We start from the raw sequence: 19,010 nt of genomic DNA, 5'->3' as shown, positions 1-19,010 counted from the left end.
CTTCAAACGCTCTTCTTCAAACGCTCTTCTTCAAACGCTCTTCTTCAAACGCTCTTCTTCAAACGCTCTTCTTCAAACGCTCGACCACTCCATCGATTCAACCACGCCCCCTCTCTTTTCTAAAGCGTATACACGAACTCGGGATTCTCCCGGTCAGTCAAATCAAGCCACCTACACAGAATCTCGTCAGCCCCTTTTCCCATCTCTTCAAACCCATCCTCTCCCAACAAGAAATTCTCAAACGAAGCAAAGAAATACATCAGAAGCGAGTCAAACAAACAAAAACAGAGCAAGAGATATATACGCATAGACACACGGGAAATTTCACTCACTCCTGATTCTCAAGGCGGACGTAACCCGCCCCGCCGCGGACAGCCGCCTTGGACGCGTTCTGCCGCGCGTAGTAGACGTGGACGAAGGCCAGGATGCCGAGCGCGACGGCCCAGCAGACGATGATTGTGATTTCCGCGGGGACGTAGCGGGGCGCGTGCTCTGGGCGGAAGGTCTGTGGGCCTGATCGTGTGCGTCAGTCATTAGTTTGATAAAGATGGTCGATGATGAAGGGGAAGGGGGAAGGGAAAGGGGGGTAGGGGGCTTCGACGTACCGATGATGTTCCCCGTACAGTACCCGATAAGATACATGGCCGCGACGGTCGTCTTTTTCGTATACCCGGCCACGTTACTGCTAATGAGACTCAGCAGCGCGACGAACGGCGTCGGACTCGCCTGCGTGAAGTAGTATCCCGCGAGACGGCCGCTGTTGTTGCTGAGCGGCAATGCGACGATGAGGATCATTCCCAGGAGGGCGAGCGCGAGGCCCGCCATGGAGACGAGGATGCGCCGGCCGATGCGGTCGCCGTACCAGGCGCAGAGGATGAGGGCGACGATCTCGACGGCGCCGCCGGGAGTGCCGTATAGGAGGGATTGCTCGGGCGTGTAGCCGAAGCCGACGATGAGCTGGGAGAAGAAGTTGGATATGCCTCCTGTTGTTGTTGTTTTCTGTCAACGCTCTTTTCCTGTTTCTCTTTCTCGGACGGGGTCGACACAACAAACTGTTCCGGCCAAAAGGATGATAGGAGAGCTTCGAGATCTCACTCACCATTCGGAATGCTCGCAATGAGGGCATAGAAGAAGAAAGCCCAACACATCGGATCCAGCAACGCCTCCCTCATCTGATACCCTTTGAAATGCTTATTCCCGACTCCCTGGCCATTAATCCTAATCCTCTCGATCGCCAGAATCCTCTCCTCCTTCGTCAACCACCGACAATTGATCTGGCTATCCGGCACCGCCCACAGAAACACGGCTCCCACGCCCGCCGTCAACAACCCCGTCGCCAAAAACACAATCTTCCACGGCTCGAGCAGCGTGCCCGTCCTCCGGCACCCGACCGCAATCCCGTACGCCAGCACCCCGCCAAAGATCTGCGCAAACCCGTTGAACGAGAACCAGATGCCCGTGCGGGTACCCTGCTCCCGCCGCGTGTACCACTGGGATGTGAAGAGCGCGAACCCGGGCGTCACGGCGGCTTCGAAGATGCCGAGGAAGAGGCGGATGGCGATGGCGCCGCCGTAGTTGTCGACGGCTGCGAAGCACGCGAGCACGGTGCCCCACATTATGATGTTGAAGGCCGCTTTTTTTTCGTTGTCGTTAGAATCAGATCTCCGTGGGAACTGGATTGAATGGGGGAGATTGGGAAATAGAGGATGTACGTACAGTACTTTCCAAGCGGCAATCGCTGCAGCAATCGATTGGTAGGATACTCCCAGAACAAGTACCCGAAATAAAACATGGAGCTGAGCCTTCACAGCAACCAAAAACCGCCCGGGAGAGAGTTTCAGCCAGATATTCACACTATAAAACCCGCACATTTCCTTCTACATCTGGATGGGTAGGAGGATAGGATAGGACAGGGTGGGGAAGAGTGAATAATTGTACTGACCAGCTATACTGCGACCCATTGATTGAAATGCCGCTGTGCAGTTTGTCGGACGAGGGCGGTAACTTGAGACCCATGATGCTGGCGTAGCTCAGCGTCGTTTTGTCGAGGTAGTTGAGGCCGTATACAATGCACATGATCTACCCCGAAAGCTCAATCATCAGCATCCAGACTCAATCTCTCTCTTTTTCTTCCTTTTCCTTGCCCGTCACCGAAAGTGGATATAGAGGGAGAGAGGGAAAAAGCCACAGACCGGCATCAAATGCAAATCAATCTTCCGCAGCAACCTCTTGTTCTCCGCAGGCGTCAACACGATGGACTGGCCCTCCAGTGCTTTCAACGCTGCGTCCGCATCGTGCGAGTGCTTGAGAAGCTCTTGCGACACTAGGTTCGTGCTCGTGTGGCCCTCCTCGAGGTCGCCGCTCTTTTCGAGGTCGGAGGGTGGCATTGTTTGCTTGATAGCTGGAACGGCGACGGTGAGCGGGTGCTGGTAGAGGGACAGCCTTGTTGCGGAGATGGGGACGAGGTGGTGCGTCACTATGGGAAAAAAAGGAAGACAATGTTGCTCACTCACGCACTCACTGCCTGTGAGCAATTACATCACCGAGCGATAAGATGGATGGATGGATATAAGTGTAGGTACGGAGTAGGTAGGTAGTGTTATCAAGGTTCCACCCACGCGGTGTCCATCCATGCTATGCGACACAACGACCTCCCCCTCTCCCCGCCCATACATCCATACAACATTCAATGCTACCTCAATCCCTCAAACAAACGGATCCCCAGTTGACTAGGTACTTACGTACTCAGATCCCCTTGCAACCTACCAACTCGCAAGATACCCAACTATCATGCGCGACACTACCTCTCACGAGAAGGCAAGGCCGTCAAGTCGCACAATGACCGCATCACTTACCGGCGCTAACAACGCAAGAGTTACATGCAAGTGGGACGGCCACCATATACAGAGTACTGCCGATCAGCTAATAAGCATTTCGTGTGTTTTATTCGCCGACTGGGTGAGGGGTCGGTCCCGGATCAGCTGTTACTTTTTATCTCGAAGGGGAGGGGTAGGGGAAGGTGATGATGAGCAAGGTTGATTCCCTGATACAGAAGCTGTGAGAAGCAATCTGTACCGCTGCCATGTAATGCTTGTAGTGATTTAACTACCTACCTTACTTAGGTGAGAGGTGCATGGTCCTGGATGTGGATGAGATGTGGTTCGTTGGACGTTGATGAGGTCGGAGGCGCTAGGCTGTGTTGAGGCAATCGCGACTTAACCAACCTTGGTGCATAGATCCGCATACGGCAAGAGTACAGATAAGCTTAAACTGTAATCAAATGACACGCTTCTTCATGCTACACCACAAACCATCACAAAATTCACAGGCTCACTTGTCATGAAATAAATAGAAAGTATGATCGACTTCAACAATGGAGTTTGTTAATATCAGAATTACAGTTCTCGACAACGACGTCCGTTGCGAGTACAACTGCCCATATATACGCCTTGAGCAACCCTTTTTATACGTCGTGCTATAACCAGTTCCCATCGTCGCCATGTCATTATGGAAACAGAAAAATACAAACGCCATTGAGATATGCATGAAGCTCGCTAAAGTTCAAAATGCCACCCCTGGGCCAACCACGGCCAATTGATGCAAAATAGATAAAGGAAAAGTCATACGCAAAAATATGTAGAACTGTGGATTTGCAAATCCAGTAAACATTTCAACGGAAGGTTGAGTTGAGCTTATTGATCGCGTTCTCCGAAACAGCGGTAGCGCTGGAATGGGTTGCCATTCCAGTCGCCATGGGTGGCAGTGGACGTTGGTTGTTACCGGGGCTACGACTTCCGGAACGGCTGTTGTTCTGGGTATTCGCGCTGGTCTCGTTCAACAGAGTGTTGATGCTAGGTACATTCCTCGTAGAAGCACCTGTGTCGGTGCTTTCTGCGGCAGCCGACTCCTTGGTCTTGTTCTCTGAGGGTTGAGGGGAGGATGGCTTCGCGATCGCGCCATTGATTGCGGGAAGTTGCGGTCCTGGTTCGGGTAGGGTGACGCTCACTGAAGGCACGCGATGGCTAGGCGGTTGTGGTGGTTGTGGCGCGGGCGCCTGTGCCGACTGCTGCAGATGCTCAAGCGGCTGCGGGCTTCGTTGGGGGATATTGGGTACGAAATGCGGTTGTGGTTGGGCAAAATATGCATGGGGAGCATGCTGGGGGGCCAATCCATTCATTCCTTGATGTGGGTAGCCAGGAGGCGCGAAATAGACCTGGGGGTAGCCTACGGCCAGAGGGCTAGGATATAATTGATAACCGTATGGGGGAGTCGGCGGATACACCATGACGGCATGTGGTGATCGGTGAGGTGCGGCGTAGGGTGAGGGAGAAGCTGTTGCCTGTGGTGGTGGTTGCGGATATGGGGAGCCAGGCATGGGCGTACGTGTCATTGGGGGTACGGTTGCGGTCTCGTTGACGGAGGATTCTGGATACATCTGCTTGGGCGGTCGGATATGGCGAAGTTGCGGATCTGTCGTTGGTTGTTGGAGGTTGTTGGCTGCTGGGCTGGAGCGGGAGAAATAGCTGATGAGGTGGAGGTGTTGTCCCTGCGATGTGGTGATACTGAAAGATTGCTTCATGAGCCCGTCGGGCTTGTAGCGGTATCCATCGGGACCCTCCCCCTCAGAATCTCCAGTGGCTGAACCGTCGGGGGACTTGCCGCTCGGCCGCTTCTTATCTGGGATATAGCCATTACTTCCACCTCCTCGCTTTCCCTCCATTTCGCGATATGTCAAGAAACTGCCGGATACACGACTGGCACTCCAGGACTTTCCGTCTGTCCATCTCCTCATACCAGCTTCGCGTTCATCCCAAACGAAAACAGACCCTGACTTGATTTGTTGGCGCTCCTTCTCTGACAAGCGACGCTGGACTCGTGGGAGTAGACCGATGCGGCAAGCTTCGAAAAGGATGATTGCGTCCGCTGGGGTGCGGACATGCCCATGATATGTTTCCATTCTTGAGTGAGTGTGGTGATCTGGATTGGTCGATTACTGTGTTCTCGCTCGTTCGTTAGGTTACCTCTCGGACCTTGCGCGGGGAGAGAGGTGGTTAACAATAGGTCTAGGCGACGTTGGTACCGATGCCTTCAACTCAGTGACGTGACTTTCGGTGGGGCGACCAGGCGCTGCAAAGTCGGTGTTAGTTACGTGGTGTTGAGAACGGAGGTCAAGAGATCGACAACGGTTGGCTCGGAACCATGAATCGGAACCATAACACTGCGGATCTTTGGCAGAATAGAAAGTGCAGACAACGGGTGTCGAAGGGATCACCCGGTCCAATTGCGAACAAAGGTAAAAATGCAATTGAATGAACGATGTTATAGAAATAAAATGAATGGAAGGTAGCAGAAGCAGGAGAGGAGAAGAGAGAGCAGCGGTGGTGTTGAATTGAGGGAGGCAGGGGAGGAAGGGTAAAGTGAAATATGCTTACGGGTATAGTGTGAATCCCATGCAGTGGAATCCGATGACAGGTAGTAGTGGATTGGATGTTGGATGGCAGCCTTGCGGTGTTGGGGAGGCTTCCCGCAGCAGCAATATAAGGCGGGTAGCAGCCAAGGACAAGTTGTCGTGCGTGTGTATTTGTGTTTGCGGCGCAGAGCGGCAAGAGGGAGGGGCGGAGGAGGGCGGAGGAAGGATGCGCCAACGAGTTCGAAACGACGTGGTGGATGAAACGAGCGAGATGAGGGCGTGGCAGTGGCAGGAGTGAGTGGAGCGCGCAGAGCGGTAGGTAGCTTTATGGAACCTCTTGGGTTATGGAGGCACAGTGTAGTGGAAGGACACTGAGGGCGTAAAAAGGGTAGGAGTGGGAAGAGGAGGAGGAGGAAGAGGAGAAGGAGGAAACACAAAATAAGGATATGGTGGTAGATGCGGTGCCACGGGGCTTCACAGCTGGCTTTGGAGGGAAGACAGTTGTGGACAACGTTGGTGACAACGTAAATGTAAGTTGAGGATGGAAGAAGGAGGAAGAGGAGAGGAAGTGGAGGTGGATGGTGGATGAGTAGGTATGTATGTATGTATGTATGTATGTATGTATGTAAGGTTAATCTGGTGGGAGGGAGAGAGGAAGCCAAACCAGGTATGGATTAGGTGTGTGTGTGTGTGGTGTGGAGGAGGAGAGTTTAGGAAAGATGGAGTTGGTGGGGAGCGAAATGGCAAAGTTGGAATGGAAGTCCCGATAAGATAGAGAGGCACTGACAACTGACGGGGTGAGACAAGATGAGTGAGAAGGGAGATGAGATAGATAAACTGGGGGCGAAGAAAGAGAAATAAGAAGAAGAAGAAGACGAAGAAGGTTTAAGGTTAGGGGGAAAAGCCCGTTTACTTGTAATGGTTTACGACCCAAACTAGGTACCTAGCAGATACCTTAATTACTCCGTAGTTTTGGTAGTAAGTAAAGTAGTAACAACAGTCAGATCAGAGGAAGAAGAAGAATAAGAATAAGAATAATGACTACTAATGAGACAATGACAAGGAGACAAGAGTCCAGAGTCAAGAGGTTAAGAGTCCAGCCCAGTCGCTTCTCGCCATTGGCATTTGGTACTTGGGCTTCTATGGCTTTTTCCTTTGGCTTCTGGCTTGTCACTGAGTGAATGAATGAATAATGAAATGAATGAAAATGGTTCCCTAATCCCTCTTCCGTACAAATTCCCTCGTGCTGATCGCCTGGGTACCTTCACAGTGGACAGTGGGTAGACAGTAAGTAATTGGCTAGTGACTGGCTAAGGGCCTAAGACTTGGCTGACTTAGTTACTAGCGACGCCAATCTTTTTGGCAGCAGTGGCACGCCGCTCTTTCCTTCCCAGACTCTATTTGAATGTCCTCACTCTTCTTTTCACCCACACCCACACCCACACCCACACACTCACATTCACTCACACACTCACGCACACTATACGGAGTACATAATTCATCCCAGTACTCCATACGAACTTCATACTCACACAACATATATATCCACTCCCGCATATAATTGACTATTACACATACATGGCACCTCTGAAATCTCTCCAAAACACAACAGAACACACTGCAGGCACAGTCTTCTTCCACCCCCTGCTACGCGTACTGGCGCCCCGGCGTCTCGTGGAACACTATCCCCATCGTTGTCTCTCTGCTGCGCCGTCTTACCGTACAACTTCCACTAACGGTATCACCCATGTACGAGTACATACGGAGTATTATCCATCAATTTCCCTTCTGAGAAAGTACCCAGAGAAGTCCTTGCCGTACAACTCTTTCTCTTCAGTAATCCATAAGCCCTCTTGTCTCCCTTCCGAGGCGGCAAGCGACCCAGATGCTACCCACTACTACCCCGTACTGCTGCTTCTTCTTCTCCTCCTGTGTCTCATCATTCATCATCGTCTCCATAACTATCTTGCAAAATGGGGCGTCCATCATGGAAAAGACGGAATCGTTTGATACAGGCAACATCGCTTGGTGCATTCTTGGAAGTCTCCGCCTCGATCGGGCCAAGCTTTGCTAGCTTTTCTAATTCCAACTTAATTCCAACCTAAAGATCAGACAAGCCTTCTCCAACGAATCCCGGTCATTTGATGCCCTTCCAAGCCTGGACGCTGCATGGGTGGGCGCAGGGAGGGTGGATGGATGGAGAGGGTGTGGCCCTTGTCGGATCTTTGCCTCGTCTTCCTTCCTGCTCAGGCTGCTCGTACGGTAAACGCCTTCTTACTTCCTGCTTTGTTACTCGCCGCTTCGCCAATTCTCAAGGCAATCCACATCCCTCTATCCTCCGGTGCCGTCTTTCCGCCCATCGTGCTGCTGGTGTCTGCTGGTGCCCGCTGGTGCCCATCTTCCATCTTCGTATACAATACCGTGTCACAGTTCCGTGCCGATCCCCGAAAGGTACACCAGAAGGGGATTGTGTGTGTGAAAAAAGAGACCTGGCCATGAAATAATGTCATTTGTGTCCATCTCGTCCCGTTAAGCTACCTACAACCACACCCACAAGCAGTGGAATCATGCGAGGCGGGTGTAAGCACCGCATAGGGAGACGTTCAGCAAGAATACTCCGGTATATCACAGTAAAGATAGATCCGCCCTCCCGCGAGATTCAGGCAGTTGCATGCCAATACTTGGCCCCAAGGCTCTCGATATAACTATGACGCCCGCGCATTGGCACATTTGACAAAGACTGACATACACACTCCGCACACAGTATTACTAGGTAGGTAAGCTGAAGGGGCACTCGCGCATTGCTCATATACGGAGAGACATTATTGCATACCACTCAAGCAAGTTCTTGTACCCCCAAGCACGAAATCGTTGGCAGCAGCGGCAAATCCCAAGGGAGGCATGGTCCATTCGTCTAGCCTCTCCCTCGTGGCGTCACTGGAGCTGGACCGCAGTCCAACCCAATGCTCCGTACGTCCAACGGCTTGCGGCATATCCAGTCGTTGATCGCATACATACGTGGAATCTCGCAACTTCGCTAAATAGCCAACTAGTTACCCAAGTATCTTCGCGCCTTTTGGCTCTTGGACAAGTCGCTCGGCTCCATGCCAATCAATGCCAGTAGTGGATCCAATTACCAGAGAATCGTTTAGGGTCTCGGCTTCCCGCAGATGCAATAAGCTTGCTGCTTGGTGCCATTCGCATTTTAAGCTTACTTGAAGGTCCGTCAGGGTTGGCTCCGCTCCCACGCTGACGGTACTTGTTATTTTCGCATCAACAAATACGTTGCACGCCGTGCACCGTTTATGGTGAATTTGCGTTCTCGCACTTCGATCCTCCCAATGCACACTGCCTCATTGTTCCTATCGTTCCTATCGTTCCTCTCGTTCCGCTCCTGAAACATCGTACGGCATACGCCCGCAGTCTGTCCGTAGAGAGAGGGCCTGGGCAGCGCTCGGCGGCCTGCCTTCCTGATGGTGCCGGCAGCGGAAAAGTGTTGGAGAATCATTGGTGGAGTAGCCATGCTTTCACCAAGAGCCTAGGCTTGTGAATCCGAATCCATGAGATAGCGGACATGGCGGGGCGCACGAGTTCAACCCAACATGCTCGTACTAGCACTTAACCTCCAGTTAGCCGTGCTTCACACAGTGCGGTGTAAATTCGATGCAGGACGGGCTAACTAGCGTCTCAGCTTTCCTCAGCGAGACAAAAGCCCGAGAAACATCACAATTGGCTAAACACTGCCAAGCTCTATACAAACATCAGCCCCGTCGGCGGCGTCTTGGTGTTGTTCATAGATCGGATTGCTCGAAGGCCGCGTCAGCATGTCATCGCCCTTCGATCATATATCACGTTCTCGTACTTCCCTTTCGTACAGGTAGGTGCAAGCATGATTGTTGCTTGGAGAAATCATCATTAGAATATAGACACATGGGCCCCGTACGAGAAATTACCTCCACCTGTCCTGGCAGGTTCGTGCTATGTGACGCCACGAAAGAGTTCGGGAATGCCGGCGTACCGCCACCTGGAAAACAAGGGGACACATTTGCTTAATCGTACGATGGATACGACACGATTGCTTGGTTAATGTGTGGATCAGCCGGCCTCGCTTGCGAGAACAAGGTTACCAGATAAGGTTGAGCGTGGGTTAAGCATAAATTTCTTGGACCCACGCCGCTTTCCCGAGCCCTTGCAACTTGCAACTCACATGCCCACCATCCCGCAATCGAACCAAGCTCTGGCTGCGTGTTGGCGACGACGCATGTGATTCATCCGTCCATCAATTGATCGGAAAACTCTACTAGGACACCGGAAACAACCTGAAGCACCCTCTTGCTTGATCATGTACTCACTTTCATCCTGATCTACGAGTCACTGCAGCCGGTCCCCTATGGCGCAAACAGACAAATTCAGTCTTCCCCCGCCCCGATTGTTCTTAGACGGCCAGCCAGCCAAGCGAATACGAACCGTCTACAGCTGTGGCTGCACTTTATTTTAGCATCATTCGGGGTCAGCTCTTACCAATATGATTATTGGACGCCAGCACGATAGAGCATCTGCAATTCTAGAACTACGCCATCCACTCGCTGCAGCCACCTGGGCTTGCGATAGCCTTCTGACTACGGGCCTTTTACACAGCTGCTGCAGCATGATAGACGGGAATTCATTGCCGCGCTCGCGACTATCTTGAACCCTTTTTACTCAACAGGGAGGGGAGGGGGGGGACGTTCTCCATTGCGAATATCGGCTCACGGGACAGGATCGCCGAGGAGGAATTTCGCACGGCGGGAAGTGTCTCCGGACCCGATGAAATAGATAGAGCACTTTGTGATACCGAACAGGTGAAGTTGCAAATCCTGGGAACTGGACGAGCACCCTGGCTTGTCTTTCTTGGACGGATTATATTATATTAACAGCGGCTGCGTCTCTCAATTACATGCAGCATGCAGTGCTAAATTGCCATGTTATGATAAGAAGCTTTCTATAGTGCTGTAGAAGGCGGTAAGTACTTGTACTTGTACTTAGGTTTAAGGTACGGATCAGTAGGTACCGTAAGTTTACTCAAAGTCAATGTATCGGTGACTCAAACATATGTTCTTGTGCATCTACCAACATACTATTATCTATTATCTAGGTATGTATAACATGGGCGGGAAACCGGCAACTATTGATATCATCAAATCATGCACACAGATGCTATCGCACAGATTCTATCACACAAATGCTATCGAAAGTATCTTGTGTAGTCAGTCAACATCACGAACCGCTCACAGCCTGCTTGAACCAGACGATAACCTGTGGTTGCCTTCGATGCATTCATTCCCTACGAACCTATCCTTTCCGCATCTTGCTTCCACGCATTCACGCAACTCACCCATGACTGACTCACCCACACACAACTCTTGACGAAATAACCTGAACCGCATGTACCTAAACCGTCATGTAACCTCCAATCCCCAACTGCCCATACACACGTTCCACAGTCATATAACACACACCCAGCACTTCAGTGACCACTATCTTCCCCTCCCATCCCCTCAATCATGTCAACACATCCAAGCATCCTGACTACACGTAGTAGACATTAGCATGTACATACGATACCTCCATCCATCACACCACACCCCCCCCCCCCGACCTCTACACAAACGTCCAACTCCACAACACTATCCTCTCACGCTTCCCATCATCTCCGTAAAGACAAGGCATTGACAATGTGTGATTGATGAAGGTGCCACCACCATCGTTCGATTGCTTTGGTTCAGCGTGACTTCTATGGGGGTTCACGGAATGCAGTGGTGGAGTTAGTACCTGATATGTTTGATAGAGGTGTCTTGAAGGAGAGGGGGATTGTGTGAGGTGATGGTGTGTGGTTTTTCAATTGAGATGTGTTTGATTGGTACTGTGTTAGTGGAGTGTGGGGATGGGGGGGTTTGATGTTATGAAGGTTGGCCGTCAGTGTTTTCTCGAATAGGAGGTGAAAGGGTGCGAGAGCGCTGGAGAGTGGGCGAGGATGGTTGAGAATGGGATTTCTTTTTAGTGGGTTTTAGAATTTAAAGAATTTCTTATATGATTGTAGATGTATTCGCTTCGAGACGATGATGTCGCTTCTGCTACACAGAAACATGTAGCAAGTTGAAAGTTAGAAACTGCAGTGATCAGATAATATTCTAATATCTATCATTATAGTGATAGTTGTCAAGTATGTACATCGTACTTGATACTACAAGACCACCTTCAATGCATCAGCAGCGATGGATTCGATATTTCGGGAGTGTACGTTGTATCTCTCTTTATTTATTTATCCTAACTAGAGAGATCAAAGCATAATAAGCTGTAGTCACCCCCGCTGAGGTGCATATGTATAGGTATCGATAGGTTCCACTTGTTGCTCTTGCCCTTTTTCAAGTAGTAGGTACCAGCGACGAAAGACATCATGGCTCTTGCCTACAACTCCGACGATAGGTAAACAAACTGCTTGCCACATCCATTAGAAACAGCTTGTTTTCGTGCTCTTTCCTTGAGATCTCATCATCTCTCTTCCATCACAGTTTTCAATCACCTTTCCACTTCAACCACACCATGCCTGAGGTTTCACCAATACCACATAAATACTTCGTTCTTTCACGGCATAATCAGACAAGCTCTCTTGTCACAGCCGCTACTAGCAGCAGCAGCCAAGGGAACACAGCATACCACTGTGGAAGGTCCATTGAGCGGCTATGCCACATCGTCCTCTTTACAGGAACACATAACAAAGTCTATCCGACCAGCATCCAATCTCGCGTTCGGAAAACGCCTTGTAGACCGCATCCTCACAGACAAGGCACAGGGTTCCTAAGTTGACAAATCGCCCAGTCGGGGGGTTTCCTGGCTCCTGGCCACTACTATGAGGAGTTGTTATAATGGATCCCGGAGAGTGGCGAATTGCTTCACGCATAAGGCTACTCTCATATCAGAATGCGATGATGGAGTGCACGTCAACAGTTCAGCGAATAGGTCGGCAGAATGGCACCGTGAACGCCAGCACCATCGACCCGTCATTGGAGTATTTCAAGGGAGGAATAGCCAGCAATCCGATAGAGCTGGACGATACGCCAACCATGCCGTACCTGATCCAGATTCAGGGTCTACGTCAGTGCTCACCATGAACGACTTCCTGTCCCTATGTCGACGCAGATGGTTGACGATTGGAATCCTGGATTTTGCAATCCAGGTGAAATGTGCCAAAGATGCTGTCCAGAAAGGCATTGCTATCATGTATGCAAGGCACACATACGCGCTATTGCACACTAAGAAGAAGGGGGCCGAATTACGGACATATTTACTCTCAATCTTTCCATTTCTTACAGACGTGAACACGACACAGCTTGTGATGATTTTCAACATCCTCAATATCCACTGGGCCATGGCTGTCGCCGACATAACAACCAAGACTGTCACAATAATGAACTCCAGCAAAGATCTTGGAGGTCCAAAACTCAAAAGGCAAAGCTATTTTATTCTAGCTCTTCTCCAAAATGCTCGTGGTTCAATCTGGGCTATTTCCCTAAGTGGCGATTCGTCGACCACCCTAGCCCCTAGCAACGGAATACCTGGGACTGCGGAGTGTACACATTGAACAACGTTCGGAACCTTACGAAATGGGGTCGTCCAAACAAGATGAAAACTGCCAATGCTGCTGGTATATACCGGGATGGAGGATCATCTCCATCCAGCACTTGGAAGCTTTTTGTTCACCTGCCTTGACGAATGGAATGTCTCTCTCTGTCCTTCTCTCTCGCCAGAAAAGAATTTCCTCGGATTTCCATCCATTAGGTTCTTGGGTTAGAAAGTGGATGCGTAAAGGTTCTTGTAACCGCGATACTACCGTTTGGTTTAGAAGAATGTTTTGCTACTATCTATCATTGTCATCTCATCGTCACCAAAGAAGAAACCATGTTAAAGTGAAGTGTGATTCATATCTATTCCATTTCCCTGGTTCCCCCCTCCTTGTTTGATCCAACTATATATCGGCTGGCCTTGTCTAGATAACTACATTTCGAAGGAAAACAAGCAAGAAGAGACATTGATGATAATGATGAGGAAAAACGAAGCGCTATGAACATTTAAACTTGATTCAAGACAGGATGGAGAAAATTCGGAAAGACGCATATGTAGGTAGGTAGCGGTGCCGGGGTATACAGGGGGGAAAGAATGGGGAGAGGAATAGTAGTAGTAGTACAGAAGGAGGTAAGTAACTTAGGCGTGGTGTGAAGGAAGAAAGAACCCCTCCTCTAAACAGTCATAAACAGCCAGCTAGTAGTCTTGCCAAGGCAATATCCAATGAATCTCCTCGCCGTGTATGATACTCCCTTGAAACGAAATCCCTAATCAACAAGAATGATGCAAGCAAGACTGGAAGCCGTTCGTTCTATCATCCCGGAACGACAAAATCCAACTAAAATCGTAAAATGCAACATCCGCTGCGCTGCGCTGCGCAATCAACGCTCAAGTACGCCCAAAAGAGCATCGAAAACATCTTCTTCCTCCTCGCCGTCTGTCTGCCGTTGGGCACCGAACCCATTGTTATCGTCATCGCCTTCGGGAGCACGCATGTTGACATCGACAGCGTCGGCATCGCTGTCCTCCTGGTTGCTCTCACTCCCGAAACCACTCTCGTCACTGGAAAAGCTGGCAGGGTCGTTGAGCCCGCGAGTGTGTAGGTCTGATCCAGAAGTCGAGGTTGCTGCGATGTCGCTGTGACCGTCGTCATCGACGCCATCCCAACTGATGTCATCCTCGCCGCTGTCGTCGTCGTCATTGCCGTCGTAATCATCATCATCAGGTTCCGTATCACCAGGATGGTCGTCGAAACCGCCAAATTTTGGCCGGCCACCACTTACTGGACCCGAATATGGCGTGGCATACGCAAATGGTGTAGTCCTTCCCACTATAGCCACAGAGCGTTGGCTCCGGCTCGTTATATCAGAACTAGTCCTTGGAAGTGCGGGATGGGATGACGACAATGGCGATGGTAGTTCACGTGACGGACGAGGTTTGTCTTTCTCCAAGATATCTTCAGTGCCGCCCAACCCTGCAACCTGCCCAGATGGTGATGATGAGGAGCGAAGGATTCGCCTGCGTTTCGGTCGTAAAGTAGAAACGCTAGGAGTGCGCCAGACTGATTGCGGCGCCGAATGTTGCTTGACGGGGGACGAATTGAGACGTCTTTTCTGTATGCCAGAGAGATTCCTTTCAAGGACAGAGGTAGATGCCGTACGAGGCCGAGCTTGCATCGGCCGGGTGAGATACCGTCCACTGGAAGGAGACAGCGGCTGCTGCTGGCGGACCTTCAGAATTGAGGTAGGGGTGATGGACCTTCGCCATTCCCTGCCGGCAGGCCGCATCGACAATTCCATCGGGGCCGATTGGTGGCTGCTGAAGGATTCGTTTACGCTGGGAGGAGGAGCGTCGTATGCTTCGACGTAAGCCCAGCAGGCTTCCTTCGCGTCTGCCTCCTCAACGCGTGGCTGGCAGTGCTCATCATTTCCCTCCATCTGTGAGTCCATGTCTGGCTGGTGCCGAGGAAGTTGTCGTAGCTGTTGCCAGGTCCATGAAACCTCCTCATAATCGCTATGCTGCATGTACGCCTCTCGTTGTGTAACGTACAGCCTCTTCTTTCCACCAGAAACGCGCATCATGACCCCGGCGGCAAGAAATTGCGTTGACCATAATGCAGACGTGGACATCTCTGACGGCGCGAGAAATTCAAGCCTGGATGATTTCACGACCTTTCGAAGTGGAATGAAGGTCGCCAGCAGGCCTGGATGCAAACTTACGATCGAGTTGTCTTGGCCGTCGTACTCCAGAAGCTCAACCAAGTCGCGGAAAGCTGTTGTGAGTGCAGCTTGGATGTCCTTGGAGTTTGAACTCGTGAGCGTCACGTTCTTGATGAAGCCTCGACTTTGAAGCCTTTTGTAGACCAGATTATTGCTCCCGCAGGCCTTAGGGAATAGCCACTCGTCAGCGGGACCTGTTGCCCACTCGGTGATAGCCTGAGCATCCCAAGCATTTGACTCCTGACTGCTTGGGAAATTTGATGGGATGACTTGCCCGTCGCTCGTGGTCGTGCTTGGATCGACCATGCTTTGGGAGTTGTCTACGCGCTGGCCGTGCACTGAAGCGATCGCCTGCGTCCACTCTTCGGAATTCTGGGTGATTGCCTTGGTAGGATCATGCATTGGCTCATCCGCGGGAAACCAGATACCATGGAGTTCAGTTCCCCAAGGGAGCAATACGACTTCGACCTCCCACGAGTTGCTCATAGTGGGCTGGGCGGCCGCTTCCAGGATGTCTAGACGTTCCTTGATCTCGCCGAGTTCGCTCTCCATTCCCTTGCGATCCATGGCAGCAAGAATCATGGCCGAAGACGTAGTCGAACAGAACGAATTGTTTGATCCGAAAGACTCCGTGACTGAGGTGATGTTGCGACGCGGAAATGATCCGCTTCCCTGCTCGGTATCGATGGTTTGATGCATCTTGTCATGATCGTCCATGCGATGTTCGAGTTCAAGAAGCCTCCCATCGTACAGATCCATCGTAGTGTGGAAGTCATCAGGCTGCACATGATTGAAGGAGTTATTTTCCAGATAGTCCAGGCGATTGGTCAAATCTCTCATTGCGTTCGCGACATTGGGCATCGAGTTCAAAAGGTTGTGCAACGGCGCGAGATATGCCGCTATCTTTTGTAGAGTCTGAGGGGACCCTGTCCTGAGAGCATGTTGTAGTTGCGCATGGATCGGGGAATTGGAGGGAAATTTGGTCGCGACCTGGACGGACGCCGAGTTATCCTGTTTAAGATCCGCGACGTTCCTCTGCTCTGTGTTTGGCATCAGCTTTGCTAAGGTTTCCACGAACCTCTTTCCCTCGTGAACGGCTTGGTCGGCGATTCCCAAGTCGGGTGTATTTGCGGCACTGGGCGTTGCCACTTCCGTGGCACTCTGAATGAATTCGTCTGGATTATATGTGTCGGGGATCGTATCTCCGCCAACATCTATAGACGGGAGTAGGGGCCACGGATTTGGCCGACCTGTGGGATGGCCTGTAGGGTTACCGGTAGAGCCTGGAGCCTGGTTGGATGTGCTTGCAACGGGCGGATCAATAGCATGTCGGCCAAATGTGCGATTGAATTCCACAACGTGATCCAAAGCTCCTGGGGGACTGTTTGGGTCAAGGACGGAATTGGCTCTAGTCGAAGGGGAGATCTCTGGTTCGTCGATAGATTCTGGGGCATTCAAGACCACTGGCGCCGGCATGGGCAGAGTGGGCAAGGTAGAAAGGTGTAGATCGGTAGCGTGCTGTTCATTCCCCAGATTTGACAACGAGAGGCCGAGACCAGCGAAATCTCGACGCGCCTGGGAAGTGTCATCGCTCACCAGCCTACCTATATTATTAGCTCGTGCGTGACGTTCCCGTCTCTCGTGTGACAGAAGACAGACGGAAGGTACTCGAGGCAAGCCAGATACACTGAGCTCTTGTGCCGAGACACGCGATTCTGTAGCAATGAATGAATTAGCCTCAGAGGTATCCCTCCGCACTACACATGAGCTTGACTCAAGTGGAGGAGCGGTGGGTTGTTCATCTCTGGTATGAAGGGGGTCCGCTGATTGTATCAACGGTCCCACCATGTGATTGAGCATGCCTTGTTGGACATGGTCAGTCTGCGACGAAGGTCGCATGATATAATTTGGTCCATCACGTTCTATTGAGTTCAGGTTCTGCGCCTCTGCCATATGGGTATCAAGAGCATCATCTATGCGCGGGGTCTGTAGATGGAAGCAAGCATGATGGCCGCATACGCAATATGTAGAGCGCTCATTGCTCGCGCCCTGCCCGGTGCTACCAACATGGACGTCGGCGTTGCTTACGTCCCAGAATTGATTACACCCGCACGAACCGAAGGCGAGATCGCGATGTGTACAAGGGCCATTAGGGAGGGTATATGTCGATGTGAGGGTTCTTGGACGGGAAGGAGCGAGGGGTGAGTTGTGAGCGGCGGTAGTTGCCTGAGCGCGGGCGGCCGCCATGGGCGCCTGGTCGGCCATCCCATAGAGGTTGAAGGTGATCTACAATTGAGCCATAGTGGGAGACCTACTGAACCTCTAGGAAGGTTGTGTTAGTAAATGAAGAATGTGATCTGGTGGGGGAGGGCGCATACTGATATTTGTTGGCGATTGAGGAAAAAAAAAGAGGAAGCAGAAGAGAAGGTCGCAGGGGAATGCTGGCGCTTATATAGGTATGTGTGTGTGTATGTATATAATATGTATTGAATGTATGTACGGTAAACGGTGAACGAATCGGCAGGCGGGCTATGTCTCAGGCGGGAAGTATATGGAAGGGGTTGTGTAGGTGAGGGTGTATTGAGGGACGCGAAGAGGGCGTCGTGTACGAGGGAGAGATGATGGGATGGGATGGGAGGGGAGGGGAAGGGTGAGAGGATGAGGAACAGGAGGGAGGGATGGGGGGAAAAGCAGATGCCTCCGATAAGGATAGATACGAAAAGGATAAGCACGCGATCCGGTGTGACGGATGTGATGGGGATGGATGTGACTCTTCTTGTTGTTATTTCATGACATGGGACATGGGGGAAGAGATGCACTGATGCAGAAGCGTAGACATGCAGCAAAAGAAAAAGATAGACATGAGACATGAGACATTGGACTTGGACTGGCAGACGGTGATGGTTCAGGTCACTAAGGTAACTACTACCGGCACGCTGGGCAGCCTCCCGATTGGCTGCCCTTGGTGACTCTTTGCTGTGGGGAAGCTACAGGGGGGCAGGGGTGGTTCACCAAAAAGCAATTCACTTAATTAGGTTCACCTTCACCTTCACCTTCATCTCACCATCTTCAGTCATCATCATCTTCATCCCGTGGTTCGTTTCTTCCTCAGGCCAGCCATGCATCAAGAATTACGAGATATTGCCGATGATCCTGATTCAAGAAATTACAACGCACATCTCTGGTGGTGCACTCCGTAAACATCAGCTATTCGTAAGGCAACAGCGGAACGTGACTTGAAACATCCTATCAAAACGACCTTCCTATCCGCCCTGTTCTTTTTTTCTTATTATTGGCCGACACACCATCACTCCCTCTGAATCGAGACTTGACAATATCTGCCCGTGTAACATGAATCAATGATATATCCCGCACATGCAGCCCAATTCCTATTCCTTACGAGCCTGAGCATGCAATCGCCATCTACCACCTCCACCTCCGCATGTGCACCGGCCCACCGTTGGCGAGTACAACATTACACAGCAACAAGGAAGAACCAGTCCAGTCCAGTATGAATACAACAGAACCACGTCAATTGCCCTGTCAGTGGCTCGCCACCCTCTTCCGTGGCGTTTATTGGCTTGATGCACCCCTACACGGCGGATAATCGGATTGTTACAGCATGCTCAGCAGACAATCTTTCGCTGTAAAAAGTGACAGCTCGCATTTCGATGCTCTACGAACAGGTTATACAGAAGCGGAATTATTATATCAACCACCCCACAGCCCCACTCCGATCTCAGATGAGCAGTTCCCGTACCAGTCAGGTATTGCCATTG

General features: G+C 51.1%; 6 protein-coding genes across 6 annotated transcripts; 3 read left to right on the top strand and 3 right to left on the bottom strand.

The window, feature by feature from the left end:
- Positions 1-9: 9 nt before the first annotated feature.
- Positions 10-2,586, bottom strand: BU24DRAFT_376102 (MFS general substrate transporter). Its single transcript, XM_033524610.1, has 7 exons — positions 2,193-2,586; positions 1,943-2,079; positions 1,717-1,802; positions 1,100-1,633; positions 606-983; positions 333-513; positions 10-171 (listed from the first exon to the last, which is right to left on the bottom strand). Exons 1-7 carry the CDS (start codon positions 2,385-2,387, stop codon positions 120-122), a joined length of 1,563 nt encoding a protein of 520 aa, XP_033380702.1. The 5' UTR covers positions 2,388-2,586; the 3' UTR covers positions 10-119.
- Positions 2,587-3,360: 774 nt separating this feature from the next.
- On the bottom strand, positions 3,361-5,389 carry BU24DRAFT_453767 (uncharacterized protein). Its single transcript, XM_033531283.1, has one exon. It carries the CDS (start codon positions 4,955-4,957, stop codon positions 3,671-3,673), a length of 1,287 nt encoding a protein of 428 aa, XP_033380701.1. The 5' UTR covers positions 4,958-5,389; the 3' UTR covers positions 3,361-3,670.
- A 1,397-nt stretch (positions 5,390-6,786) lies between these two features.
- Positions 6,787-7,538, top strand: BU24DRAFT_275375 (uncharacterized protein). The gene has a single exon (XM_033522636.1). The coding sequence runs from the start codon at positions 6,989-6,991 to the stop codon at positions 7,418-7,420; it is 432 nt and encodes a 143-aa protein (XP_033380700.1). The 5' UTR covers positions 6,787-6,988; the 3' UTR covers positions 7,421-7,538.
- On the top strand, positions 7,500-8,070 carry BU24DRAFT_275390 (uncharacterized protein). The gene has a single exon (XM_033522637.1). The coding sequence runs from the start codon at positions 7,580-7,582 to the stop codon at positions 7,907-7,909; it is 330 nt and encodes a 109-aa protein (XP_033380699.1). The 5' UTR covers positions 7,500-7,579; the 3' UTR covers positions 7,910-8,070.
- Positions 8,071-12,299: 4,229 nt separating this feature from the next.
- Positions 12,300-13,031, top strand: BU24DRAFT_412853 (uncharacterized protein; the record flags this gene model as incomplete). The annotated part of the gene is made up of 1 exon (XM_033526130.1): positions 12,300-13,031. The coding sequence occupies one exon, from the start codon at positions 12,300-12,302 to the stop codon at positions 13,029-13,031; it is 732 nt and encodes a 243-aa protein (XP_033380698.1).
- Positions 13,032-13,893: 862 nt separating this feature from the next.
- On the bottom strand, positions 13,894-17,478 carry BU24DRAFT_352894 (uncharacterized protein; the record flags this gene model as incomplete). Its single annotated transcript, XM_033523755.1, has 3 exons — positions 13,894-16,514; positions 16,614-16,918; positions 17,006-17,478. The coding sequence occupies 3 exons, from the start codon at positions 17,476-17,478 to the stop codon at positions 13,894-13,896; spliced, it is 3,399 nt and encodes a 1,132-aa protein (XP_033380697.1).
- Positions 17,479-19,010: the final 1,532 nt, after the last annotated feature.

The sequence above is a fragment of the Aaosphaeria arxii genome, assembly GCF_010015735.1.
Source record: "Aaosphaeria arxii CBS 175.79 unplaced genomic scaffold BU24scaffold_8, whole genome shotgun sequence".
Lineage (NCBI taxonomy): Eukaryota > Fungi > Ascomycota > Dothideomycetes > Pleosporales > Aaosphaeria > Aaosphaeria arxii.
The sequence above is the reverse complement of the archived record's forward strand: the minus strand, read 5'-3'. Positions and strand labels throughout refer to the sequence as shown.